Source organism: Amphiura filiformis, chromosome 5 (assembly GCF_039555335.1).
Source record: "Amphiura filiformis chromosome 5, Afil_fr2py, whole genome shotgun sequence".
NCBI classification, from domain to species: Eukaryota; Metazoa; Echinodermata; class Ophiuroidea; order Amphilepidida; family Amphiuridae; genus Amphiura; species Amphiura filiformis.
Genome location: NC_092632.1, coordinates 78,594,467 through 78,609,040, shown reverse-complemented (window position 1 = coordinate 78,609,040; position 14,574 = coordinate 78,594,467). Strand labels below are relative to the sequence as shown.

Below are 14,574 nucleotides of genomic sequence, written 5' to 3'. Positions count from 1 at the left end.
ATTGACTGTTTTCTCAAGTTCTCTCAAGTTTTGTAAACTTAATTCAGGCTTTTTGCCACTATGGCAACTAAGCTGCCTTGCTCATGTAGGTTGCCAGTGTGTTTAGTACAACATCATTCATTGCACCTGAGGAGTGTGGGAGACACGAAACAGTTCCGTAGTGCACAATCATGGAATAACCAGGTTTACTTTGGATTAATTTATTCATGCTCTACACTTGTGTATTGAGCACTCTTTACCAAGCCAACCTGACATTTAATTATAGTTTTGACTACATTATGTCCTGTGTTTTTAAACCCCTAAAGATGTTATACAAGTTGTTGCCCAGTCTCCTTACAACCCCCCCCCCCCCTTCAAAAAAAAAAAAAAAAAAGAATAGGTATTTTTAGTCACACAGTACAGTCTACAGTCTATGTTCTGAGTGCCCCCTCTGTGACAGTTTGTTGACAGAAAAGGCTAAAAGATACTTAAGAGGGCGCTGCACAAAGAACTGGGTAATGTTGCAAGTGCCAGACACGGTCGGATATGGTGTCACACACCAAGCAAATTGAGTCCAGTCATGTCTGACAAGAATATTTAGAACCAGCTTGCAATAAGTGCAGACTATATGAAAACTACAACAGTGATAGGCAAAATTCACTCATGTCATGTCAGCTGTTCTTCATGTGTCTTCATCCATTTTTCTGAAAAACAAATGGAAAGTTGAAATTACGGTAAGAATTCAAATCTAACATAAACAAAAATAATGATATGATACTACTTTCAAAATGAAAGCATGAAATATTTTGAAGTAGGAAATAAAAAAAAAAAACCTGTTCTACGAACGCGATCAACCCAGATTTTCTGTTTTTGAGATTTTTTGTCCTTTAATTTGCTTTATGCATGTAAAATCAGCTGTGTTTTGGCCATGGACTAAGTCTGATGGAAATTGTTGTATCTATGTAAAATCGGCTGTTTTGGGCAAAAGAATTATTTGGACTGAAAAACGAGGGAAAAACTTGCCAAAAAAAATTTATTTACAGATTTTAATAATTACTAGAATCATTTGCTACAAAACCAAAAAACGCCCAACCGAACAACCCAAATTGAAAGGTCTATCCCCCGTAGAGCAGGGTTGGGTTTTTTCTTCGCCTTATGTTGAATAAACTTCAATAAAGCTCTTTCAGTGTTGCAAGACAATATCTTGATAATTAATAGTGATAATCAATATGTGACATAATGTGATCCACTCTGACTAAAATTGGAAATTTTGGAATGTGTTATTCGCCAGCGAAGTGTTACGTGTAATCCGATTATCACCATGTCAACTAGACTATGCCATAGTCGAATTTTGATAAAAATATCTTATTATTATTTAATCATGACTCAAAATTGTACTGATGTTTATTAAGCATGTTAAAATTTAAGTGTTCAATAGTAAAATGGTCATAAATAGTTTATATAATTAGATGATTAGTGACAATAAAAATGATCAAATGCAACATATCTTGCATAATTATAATGGCTTACTTCAATACTAAACAATTCTGATTTTGGAATCTACCAGTTTATTGATCGCGAAAGCCCAAGTAAAAAATCCGACTATGTATATTGGATTTTAAGCAGAACTTTACCCTGGGACTTAGGTCTCTAAAACACACTTTCAATCATACTTGTTTATCAATCCAATTTAACCACAAATACTAAGTATGGTAGTACATGATGCGCTAAATGTACATCCATGCACCACTGAGAGTTTAACTTTCGCGCCACCACAAACGTGCTGCAAATTCCATAGACTGTTTTGTACAATGTAGTTAATTGTAATGGCACATGCCCGGAGGATTTAAACAATAGCGTGACCAATCACAAGCCAGATCCATTTAAAGATGCATTACATCATGGCCAATTTTAGTTAGGCATAACCGCAACCTAAAGTAAGTAGTCCACTTGGGAAGCTAACAAACAGAGGGAGTATGGTGACTGAAAATGTCAGATGTGAAAATCTATCAATTGCACACAAATTAATACAAATCAGAATTTTATGCTTAAATATAATAACCAGACTAAGCAAACTGGGCCAAGTGGACTACAGAGAAGTCTACATGTCATCTGGATCAAGCTTTTGAGTTCTACACCACGATCGAAATGATCACAACACAAAGTCTATGGCATGTACAACCAATACCAAAAGGTGTGTGATCTGGTTACCAGGGAGTTACGTAACCACTTCGCTGACGAATTACCATTGCTCAGTATTTAGAGGTTAATAAATGTGTATCACTTGTTGGGAGTGAAATTTTACACACATACCGAGATGCTGATGTGTCTCATGCACTCGTCCGCAGACGCATCAACATCTTAGTACAAGTGCATTGTTAAAATGCCTCCATAGCCTAGATTATTTAGCACTATGAGTACTACTCATCTACCAAACATGACAACTTTAACATGATTTACACGATTGTAGTGCATGCAAACTGAAATCAATTCCACCATTATCTTGTGGAGTGCACATAATCTTTGTATGTTTGTTTGTTTGTTGTTGTTTTTTTTCAACCAGGGTTACTCATTCAGTACATAATACAAGTACACCTCTGTTCTTCTATTTGACAACCAAAACCCTGTATCTTTTACATAGTCTCACCAAAAGACCCCTTATAATTATTCTTATATTTTGTCTATTTTCCCATTTTCCAACATCTTTCACTCAAAGACCCATTATATATAAAGCTGAATAATTTGCAGGAAAAAAAATTCTTTCATAGTCCAAATGCATGACAACACTTTCATTAAAAGACCAATAACGTTGGTATTTTAGCCTAATTTCCTTGAGACTCTCAACTGATTTCCCAAACTTCCACCCATATCTCATCTTAAGACAAGTGTCCCATAATTGTCCCTACTATAAAAGTACCCTGTAAGAGAAATACCTACTGCTCTTCTTCCTTTTGAACTTCTGATCTCTTTTCTTCTTCCTTCTGAACTTCAGCTTTCTTTTCTTCTTCCTTCTGAACTTCTGATTTCTTTTCTTCCTCTTCCTCCTCCTCCTCTTCCTCATCGCTACTTCCCCCAGCTCCAGGATGTTCTGGCATTTTAGAATGGTCCATTTCCTCAGAGGTCTCCTCACTTTCCTCCTTATCCTTCACCTCCTCTCCTTCTTCCTTAACACCTTCCATAGAAGTTTCTCCTGTTTTCTTGTCTTCCTGGCTTTGTTCCGAGGCTTGTGGAGTTGTAGAAGTCTCAGGTTTCTTGGCGGTGGCCTTCTGTGGAGGCTTTACTGACACAGGTGGTTTGGACAGACGGGCCTGCATACGTTTCTGTTGCTGAAAAAGAGACACATTTCGGGCAAAATTTAGCAAACCAACAGTGATTTGTAGAGTTATTCTTACTTGCGCTCTTTCCATAGACATAATTTTCAAACACACAAATTTTCCCTATATTATTGAAGTCAAGTTTCAGACTACTTGCTCAACTAGGATATAACAGTTTGAACAATCACAACTTGATATAATTTTCATAGCGTCATGGCAGTCATCATCATCATAAACACTGTTCCTCAGATTCTGACAAATCGCATCTATCATTTCACTCCATTCGTGTCCATATATATCATTTCATTCCATTTATGGCATTCTGACGCCAACATTTCAACCAATTCAAGTGTTTTATGGCAGTGAGTCATATACTTACCCCAAGCTTAGCTTGCAGAGCCTGCAGCTTTTCTTGGTAGTAATCATACACAAACTGAGCCATGTGCGCCATGTCTTCAATTATGAGCGGGTGACCATATGGCTGTTCATCAACCTAATCATTTTGGAGATAAAACAAGATGGGAGGTTAGATATGGATATTGTGTATTTATCTGAATGATCATAATTACAAACAATCACCCATATTTCAAACTTTACATATCTAAATTTCTTGATTGTTTTATCAAATTTTGAATGCATATTATTTTGTTTGTATCTTATGTGTAATACCATTTGCTAGTATCACCCGATCTTTCTAATGGTCATGTTTTGTTAGATGTCAATTATTGAATATGGTCTTTCTCTTCAAAATGAAGGTGTATTTTTTAGTCCCAGTACATGACAATCCAATATGTTGAATATTTCACATCATGATATAACACATTTACATCTACTTATCAATTCTTTGGTATTACCTTTCTCTGTGCTGGATAGCTCTCAGCAGGTGCTAGGTATAACTTCATGGGTCTCTCCATTAACTGTTGAAAAATGGCATCGGTAAATAACCATAATTATTATAAAAGTACACTATTACTTATTTCATTACAAAAAATTATGCTTTGTTTTTACCATTACAAACATCATTATGTTTTGCCAGATGAAACAGCTCATTCTTAACCCTTTACTTTTATTACACTGAGAAGAAAAGTCAAAAATCAACATGTTAAGGGCTGGGGTATGAGCGTTTGGACAGTATTTATTTTGGGACATTAGAGCACATCAGACATATCGAATTGCATTCTGAATACGAAGAATGTCATTCTGATATCAAATAATTTTGATTTTTGAAATTCGCAATTTAATACACATTTTATGGCAAATCATTAAAATTGATATTTTTAATATTTAACAGTACTTGAAGTAAACTTTATAAATCTGATGATTTATACTTAAAGTGTATGTAGGTGGGATGAAAAGCCGACGATCAATTGAAAATTTTGACCTTTTCAGATTGAAGATATGGATTTTTTCCCAAAACACCAAAAAAAATTAGGTCTTTTTGGGACAAAAATCCATATCTTCAATATGAAAGGTCAAAATTTTCAATTGACCGTCGGCTTTTCCTCCCTGCTACATACACTTTAAGAATATATCATTAGATTTATATAATTTACTTCGAGGACTGTTATATATCAAAATTTGAAAAATATCAAATTTTTATAATTTGTCATAAAATTTGTATTATATTGTGATTTAAAAAAATGAAAATTATTTGATATCAGAAAGACATGCTTCGTATTCAGAATGCAATTCGATAGGTCTGAGGTGCTCTCATGTCCCACAAAAAATACTGTCGAAACACAATAAACGCTCATTTTGGATCCCTTAATCAGTTTTACAAAAAGCAGCCTCAACACTGTTTGCATGTGTCACAAACATTGGGCTATCCCATTTAAAATCCACACTACCCCTGTGAAAGATTTATCTAAAGTCTTCCACAGAGGGAGTATGATTTTCAAATAGAATAGACAATTGGGTAGCTTCCATTGGAAATACTCACTCCAGTTGTAGAAGATATAGGTAAAGCCATAATACAGGGGAGTATGGGTTTCAAAACTATTAACCCTGACCAATTTCATTTGAAACACCCCCCCCCCCTCTGTGGAACATATTTCCAAAATCTTCCACAGGGGTAGTGTGGATTTCAACTGGAATAGCCCATCCATACTCTCTCCAAACAACAGGTAGGCATCTTCAAAATGACTCAAGAATTATTAAAACCCACCTATCCATAGAGTGACGTTTCTTATAATCAGTTAGTACTTGACAATATTGACTACAACTTTTTTAACAAAACTTTTGCACTTCAGTATTTCTGTCACAGCATACTACACAGGGTCAGAAATTCGTAACCAAGTGCGAGAATCCGTTTGGATTCTCCCAGTGGAATTTTCCAAGAATCTATGGATTCTCGCCATATAACTTAGTATGATAAACTGAAATAGTTACGAGAATCCATTTAGATTCTTGCAATTTTGTTGATGAGAATCTTTGCGAGAACGGATTCTCAGATACTCGCCGAATTTCTGACTCTGCTACAATTATAAATCAGATCTATTATGAACCATAGCATTCAGAATTCACTTACAATATTGAAAGTTGGCGTCAGTTCATAGCAGTTCTGGAATAGAGACGTCCTGGCAAATACATAGAGACCAAGCCTGGCTCTTGACATGGCTACCACCAGCCTCCGCACATCTCTGTAAGGAACAAAACATATCATACATGCATTGTGTTAGTAACGTTTATAAATAAACATTTCAAATTTTGGGAGTAATGTTTTGTACATGTAGCCATATTGTAAGTTTAAAATAATAAGAGGTTTGAATGCTGTGTCCTTTGAATGTCCATGACTTTTGTACCTCAAAACTTCTTATTATCAACATGAAGATTTCTTGATGCTCTAGAACTATAGTTTGTATTGTCTCATGTTAAGAGTAATGTCATGTGGGATTTCGCAGTGGCAGATTCAAATCGCATGCACTAACCTAATCCTGTGGGAAGTGTACACACAAGTAGAATTTGTCCATATGCTGGCGACACAACCGCATAAATGCACTCATTCAAATCTGTGACTGCGAAATCCAACATGGCGTTACTCTCAACTTTAGACGAGACAGACTTAAATACATAAGTTGTTTCCTCCAGTTAGTTACGTGTGTGCATATTGAGTCATTATGACTATTACTTTAATGTGGTATCATAGCATTAGCGGAAGTAATCCAAGTTTGCTGCTAACTGTAGGATGAACGCATGTAAATTTCATACACGATTATTACAGGTAAGCTTATGACCTAACTGGAACAATTACAAAGAAAGAAATCAACTTGAACGTAGCTTAATAATTCTGTGCACAAACCTGATATGACCCACTGCTCTTGTACGCACAAGTGATAGAAGAATGTAATCATTCTGTTGACCCTGGAAACGATCTACCGTGGTTACCTGTATGGAGCAAAATACAAAAATCATCATATCTGCATTTCTGCTAAAGAACAATATTTTTTAATCACTTGCATTTTGTGAACTTAAATATCATATGGCATACTTCTGTCCATTGTATGTTGTCAAAACATTATAATACAGCTTCTGATTCTACAACAAAATCTATAACAAAATCTTATTAGGCCTACCAATGAGAGGGTTACTGGTCACCTCTGACTGATAACATTGTGTAAAACATGCTTCTGTCCACTGAATGTTGTCAAGATTCTATAACACAGCCCCTAAATCTACTCACCTTACTAGGCCTACCAATGAGAGGGTTACTGGCACACCTCTGATTGATAACATCTCGTATGAGATGTTTCTGTCCATTGTATGCTGTCAGGATTCTATAACACAGCCCCTGAATCTACAACATGTACACTCACCTTACTAGGCCTACCAATGAGAGGGTTACTGGCACACCTTTGATTGATAACATCTCGTATGAGATGTTTCTGTCCATTGTATGTAGTCCGGATTCTATAACACAGCCCCTGAATCTACAACAAGTACACTCACCTTACTAGGCCTACCAATGAGAGGGTTACTGGCACACCTTTGATTGATAACATCTCGTATGAGATGTTTCTGTCCATTGTATGTAGTCAGAATTCTATAACACAGCCCTGAATCTACAACATGTACACTAACCTTACTAGGCCTACCAATGAGAGGGTTACTGGCACACCTTTGATTGATAACATCTCGTATGAGATGTTTCTGTCCATTGTATGTTGTCAGGATTCTATAACACAGCCCCTGAATCTACAACAAGTACACTCACCTTACTAGGCCTACCAATGAGAGGGTTACTGGCACACCTTTGATTGATAACATCTCGTATGAGATGTTTCTGTCCATTGTATGTTGTCAGGATTCTATAACACAGCCCCTGAATCTACAACATGTACACTCACCTTACTAGGCCTACCAATGAGAGGGTTACTGGCACACCTTTGATTGATAACATCTCGTATGAGATGTTTCTGTCCATTGTATGCTGTCAGGCATTCTATAACACAGCCCCTGAATCTACAACATGTACACTCACCTTACTTTAGGCCTACCAATGAGAGGGTTACTGGCACACCTTTGATTGATAACATCTCGTATGAGATGTTTCTGTCCATTGTATGTTGTCAGGATTCTATAACACAGCCCCTGAATCTACAACATGTACACTCACCTTACTAGGCCTACCAATGAGAGGGTTACTGGCACACCTTTGATTGATAACATCTCGTATGAGATGTTTCTGTCCATTGTATGTTGTCAGGATTCTATAACACAGCCCCTGAATCTACAACATGTACACTCACCTTACTAGGCCTACCAATGAGAGGGTTACTGGCACACCTTTGATTGATAACATCTCGTATGAGATGTTTCTGTCCATTGTATGCTGTCAGGATTCTATAACACAGCCCCTGAATCTACAACATGTACATTCACCTTACTAGGCCTACCAATGAGAGGGTTACTGGCACACCTTTGATTGATAACATCTCGTATCAGATGTTTCTGTCCATTGTATGCTGTCAGGATTCTATAACACAGCCCTGAATCTACAACATGTACACTCACCTTACTAGGCCTACCAATGAGAGGGTTACTGGCACACCTTTGATTGATAACATCTCGTATCAGATGTTTCTGTCCATTGTATGCTGTCAGGATTCTATAACACAGCCCCTGAATCTACAACATGTACATTCACCTTACTAGGCCTACCAATGAGAGGGTTACTGGCACACCTTTGATTGATAACATCTCGTATGAGATGTTTCTGTCCATTGTATGCTGTCAGGATTCAATAACACAGCCCCTGAATCTACAACATGTACATTCACCTTACTAGGCCTACCAATGAGAGGGTTACTGGCACACCTTTGATTGATAACATCTCGTATCAGATGTTTCTGTCCATTGTATGCTGTCAGGATTCTATAACACAGCCCCTGAATCTACAACATGTACACTCACCTTACTAGGCCTACCAATGAGAGGGTTACTGGCACACCTTTGATTGATAACATCTCGTATCAGATGTGTCTGTCCATTGTATGCTGTCAGGATTCTATAACACAGCCCCTGAATCTACAACAAGTACACTAACCTTACTAGGCCTACCAATGAGAGGGTTACTGGCACACCTTTGATTGATAACATCTCGTATGAGATGTTTCTGTCCATTGTATGTTGTCAGGATTCTATAACACAGCCCCTGAATCTACAACAAGTACACTCACCTTACTAGGCCTACCAATGAGAGGGTTACTGGCACACCTTTGATTGATAACATCTCGTATGAGATGTTTCTGTCCATTGTATGCTGTCAGGATTCTATAACACAGCCCCTGAATCTACAACATGTACAATCACCTTACTAGGCCTAGAGAGGGTTACTAGCACACCTTTGATTGATAACATCTCGGATCAGATGTTTCTGTCCATTGTATGCTGTCAGGATTCTATAACACAGCCCCTGAATCTACAACAAGTACACTCACCTTACTAGGCCTACCAATGAGAGGGTTAATAGCACACCTTTGATTGATAACATCTCGTATCAGATGTTTCTGTCCATTGTATGTTGTCAGGATTCTATAACACAGCCCCTGAATCTACAACATGTACACTCACCTTACTAGGCCTACCAATGAGAGGGTTACTGGCACACCTTTGATTGATAACATCTCGTATGAGATGTTTCTGTCCATTGTATGTTGTCAGGATTCTATAACACAGCCCCTGAATCTACAACAAGTACACTCACCTTACTAGGCCTACCAATGAGAGGGTTACTGGCACACCTTTGATTGATAACATCTCGTATGAGATGTTTCTGTCCATTGTATGCTGTCAGGATTCTATAACACAGCCCCTGAATCTACAACATGTACACTCACCTTACTAGGCCTACCAATGAGAGGGTTACTGGCACACCTTTGATTGATAACATCTCGTATCAGATGTTTCTGTCCATTGTATGTTGTCAGGATTCTATAACACAGCCCCTGAATCTACAACAAGTACACTAACCTTACTAGGCCTACCAATGAGAGGGTTACTGGCACACCTTTGATTGATAACATCTCGTATGAGATGTTTCTGTCCATTGTATGCTGTCAGGATTCTATAACACAGCCCCTGAATCTACAACAAGTACACTCACCTTAATAGGCCTACCAATGAGAGGGTTAATGAGTCAAGGAAGAACGCGACATATCGCTAGTCAACGCAGTGTTACCCAGGAGCAGCGCCGTGACCCTGAGCCCAGCTTCGCGTCCTTCTCAGGACGGACAGCTACTGCTGTCGAAGGTTCTGACGTGTAACGAGGTTGCAACTGAGCGTGAGAAGGCCTCACCCCTGCCAAGATGAACATCATTGAGCAGCTGGCAGTCAACAACAAAGCCATTGTGATCCTTCTCCAAGAAACACACCGTGAAACCAATGAAAAGCTAATTCTACCTAACTTCTCACTGGCAGGCTACATTCCAAGCAAACACCACGGACTAGCAACCTTCATCAGCCAAGACACAGATGACTGGTCTCTTGAGGCCCAGTCCTCGCCCGACTCTGATACTGAATGGATCGCTGTGAAAGTGCTTGGCATCAACATCATCAATGTGTACAAACCACCTCCAATACGCCTGACCAACGCATCTCTACCTCATTATCCAGCACCATGTGTATACGCAGGAGACTTTAACTGCCAGCACACTGACTGGGGCTACTCTCGCAAGAATAGTGACGGGACTTGCCTCATGGAATGGGCTTCTACCAACAACCTGACCCTCTTGTTCAATCCTAAGGAACCTGACAGCTTCTTCTCAGGACGGTGGAATACTGGCACCAACCCAGACCTGGCATTTGCTGAACCCAGCCAAGGAAACCAACTCCCTGTACGTAAAATCCTGGACAAGTTCCCAAGATCTCAGCACCGACCATCTCTGATAACCCAACCTGCTCTGGTATCTCCAACAGCTAGCAAACCAGTAAAGCGGTGGAACTTCCGGAAAGCAAAGTGGGACAAGTTCTCTGCCGAGGTCGACCAGCGTGTTACCAAACTACCACTACCAGAGAGTGATGATACTAACACCACATACTCAGCCTACTGTAACTTGCTCATAGATGCAGCCAAGTCGTCGATCCCAAGGGGGTTCCAGAAGAGCTACATCCCATGCTGGGACGATGAGTGCCAAGCTCTGTATGAAGACTTTACCTCGGCTCCATCGAAGGAAGATTCTGACTCCTCGCTTCCACTCTCCTCACAAGACTGGATGAGAAACGCATAAGAACGCTGGATCGAGACTGTGGAATCAATCGACTTCACCTACTCAAGCAGAAGGGCCTGGCAAACCGGTAACCGCCTGACAGGCAGATCAACACCAAACGCCGGAAAGTGTCCAGTAACTGCGAACGCCATTGCCAGCGTGCTTGTGAACAACGGCCGCTTCACCAACCCTGACCGTGATCACTCCAGGCGGGTTAAGAAGGAAGTGTCCGATCTTTGGAAGATGCCATCCACCTCCGATCTCTGCAGCGATTACACCATGCAGGAAGTAGAAGATGCTTTGAAACTACTCAAAGCAGGTAAGGCACCTGGACCAGACAGTATCCACCCAGAATTCCTCCATCATGCTGGCTCTGCTGCAACCAACTGGCTATGCAAGTTCCTGTCATCCTGTATGAAACGATGCAAGATACCAAAGATTTGGCGCAAGGCAACTGTCATCGCACTACCCAAACCTAATAAGCCAAAGGATGACCCTAAGAGCTACCGTCCAATCTCTCTACTCTGCATCCCCTACAAGCTACTGGGCGCCTGATCCATAGCCGTATCAACCCGATTGTAGACCCACAGCTTCCGGACGGGCAGGTCGGTTTTCGTCGTGGCAGATCAACAGTGGACCAGGTCACACTCCTCACCCAAGACATCGAAGACAGCTTTGAAGGGAACCAGAAGGCTGGTGCTGTATTTGTAGATCTCACAGCAGCATACGACACCGTGTGGCACAGAGGCCTGATATGCAAACTCCTCAAGCTCATACCAGACAGGCGGATGGTGTCCTTCATCGTGCAGCTAATCTCGAACCGCAACTTCATTCTTAAGACCAGCGACGGCCAAGCTAGCAGACAACGCAGCCTGAGGAACGGTGTGCCACAGGGCTCCGTCCTAGCACCTCTCTTATTCAACATCTACATCCATGACCTGCCCAATACCATTGCTAAGAAGTATGGATACACAGATGACCTGGCAATCCTGAAGTCGGGCAACTCTTGGGACACAATTGAGAGAGCGCTCAGCCTAGACATGGACACCCTAGATACTTACCTCCACCAATGGCGGCTCAAGCTGAGTGTTGCTAAGACTGTCTCCTCTGCCTTCCATCTCAACAACAGGGAAGCCAACAGAGAACTCAATGTAACCATCAAGTCCAAGCGACTGAACTTGAGGCTTGCCCCACGTACCTAGGAGTGAAACTGGACAGAGCCCTCACCTACCGGCAGCACTTGGTTAATCTAAGGGACAAGGTCACAGCAAGATGCGCATTGATTCGTCACTTAGCCGGCACCAGCTGGGGAGCAAGCACCAAGACCCTCAGAACATCAACCCTGGCCTTGGTATACGCACCAGCAGAATACTGTGCACCAGTATGGAGCAGGAGCCACCACACCCACCAGGTAGACACGGGTCTAAATGAAGCTATGCGCACTGTGTCAGGATGTCAGCCAACGTAGCTATAGCACTCCGGTCTGAAGAACCAGGACACCTCCTTCATGACACCCTGTCAAGAGCTAGGAACAGTGAGGGGGAAAGCAGGAGATTGATATCCAGGAAGCCGTTTGCTCAACAAGCAATAGACTTGATGAAGACAACACAGCCTAACCAGACAGCCAAGGACTGGACAACTAAGGCATGGAAAGACCAATGGCTTCAGTCTTCCTCACCACTCCAGCGTTTTGTCACAGACCCAACAGACACCATCCCAGGCTTCAATCTACCCAGGTCTGCTTGGACAAAATTAAACCGCCTGAGAAGTGGAGTTGGGCGCTTCAATGCCAACCTGTTCCAATGGGGCTTAAAGGAAAGCCCAGCATGCGAAAAGCGGTAGTGAGGAACAAACAGCCGACCACATCATCTCATCCTGTCATCTCCATAGACCACCGAATGGTATCTCCGGCCTGATTGAAGTCGGCGAAGCCACCAGGGACTGGTTGATGCATACTGGGCTTGAAATTTAATGAAATTTAATGAAATTTAATGTATTGGCTTTTATATCTTGTTTTTTCCTGACATACGCAAGAAGAAGACCTTACTAGGCCTACCAATGAGAGGGTTACTGGCACACCTTTGATTGATAACATCTCGTATCAGATGTTTCTGTCCATTGTATGTTGTCAGGATTCTATAACACAGCCCCTGAATCTACAACATGTACACTCACCTTACTAGGCCTACCAATGAGAGGGTTACTGGCACACCTTTGATTGATAACATCTCGTATCAGATGTTTCTGTCCATTGTATGTTGTCAGGATTCTATAACACAGCCCTGAATCTACAACATGTACACTCACCTTACTAGGCCTACCAATGAGAGGGTTACTGGCACACCTTTGATTGATAACATCTCGTATCAGATGTTTCTGTCCATTGTATGTTGTCAGGATTCTATAACACAGCCCTGAATCTACAACATGTACACTCACCTTACTAGGCCTACCAATGAGAGGGTTACTGGCACACCTTTGATTGATAACATCTCGTATCAGATGTTTCTGTCCATTGTATGTTGTCAGGATTCTATAACACAGCCCTGAATCTACAACATGTACACTCACCTTACTAGGCCTACCAATGAGAGGGTTACTGGCACACCTTTGATTGATAACATCTCGTATCAGATGTTTCTGTCCATTGTATGTAGTCAGGATTCTATAACACAGCCCCTGAATCTACAACATGTACACTAACCTTACTAGGCCTACCAATGAGAGGGTTACTGGCACACCTTTGATTGATAACATCTCGTTTTAGATGTTTCTGTCCATTGTATGCTGTCAGGATTCTATAACACAGCCCCTGAATCTACAACATGTACACTCACCTTACTAGGCCTACCAATGAGAGGGTTACTGGCACACCTTTGATTGATAACATCTCGTATGAGATGTTTCTGTCCATTGTATGTTGTCAGGATTCTATAACACAGCCCCTGAATCTACAACATGTACACTCACCTTACTAGGCCTACCAATGAGAGGGTTACTGGCACACCTTTGATTGATAACATCTCAGTATCAGATGTTTCTGTCCATTGTATGTTGTCAGGATTCTATAACACAGCCCCTGAATCTACAACATGTACACTAACCTTACTAGGCCTACCAATGAGAGGGTTACTGGCACACCTTTGATTGATAACATCTCGTATGAGATGTTTCTGTCCATTGTATGCTGTCAGGATTCTATAACACAGCCCCTGAATCTACAACATGTACACTCACCTTACTAGGCCTACCAATGAGAGGGTTACTGGCACACCTTTGATTGATAACATCTCGTATGAGATGTTTCTGTCCATTGTATGTTGTCAGGATTCTATAACACAGCCCCTGAATCTACAACATGTACACTCACCTTACTAGGCCTACCAATGAGAGGGTTACTGGCACACCTTTGATTGATAACATCTCGTATGAGATGTTTCTGTCCATTGTATGTAGTCAGGATTCTATAACACAGCCCCTGAATCTACAACATGTACACTCACCTTACTAGGCCTACCAATGAGAGGGTTACTGGCACACCTTTGATTGATAACATCTCGTATCAGATGTTTCTGTCC

The 14,574-nt window shown here is 40.9% G+C and overlaps 1 protein-coding gene across 1 annotated transcript in view; it reads right to left on the bottom strand.

Annotated features, from left to right (window-relative positions):
* Positions 1–366: 366 nt before the first annotated feature.
* Positions 367–14,574, bottom strand: part of LOC140153775 (RNA helicase aquarius-like) — a 78,456-nt gene continuing 64,248 nt past the window's right edge. The window contains exons 34-39 of the mRNA XM_072176629.1: positions 6,592–6,677; positions 5,821–5,932; positions 4,148–4,210; positions 3,673–3,786; positions 2,917–3,305; positions 367–683 (exon numbers count right to left, since the gene is read on the bottom strand). Of these exons, the coding sequence (XP_072032730.1) occupies positions 662–683; positions 2,917–3,305; positions 3,673–3,786; positions 4,148–4,210; positions 5,821–5,932; positions 6,592–6,677 (786 nt within the window). The 3' untranslated portion in view covers positions 367–661. The remainder of the gene's footprint in view (positions 684–2,916; positions 3,306–3,672; positions 3,787–4,147; positions 4,211–5,820; positions 5,933–6,591; positions 6,678–14,574) is intronic.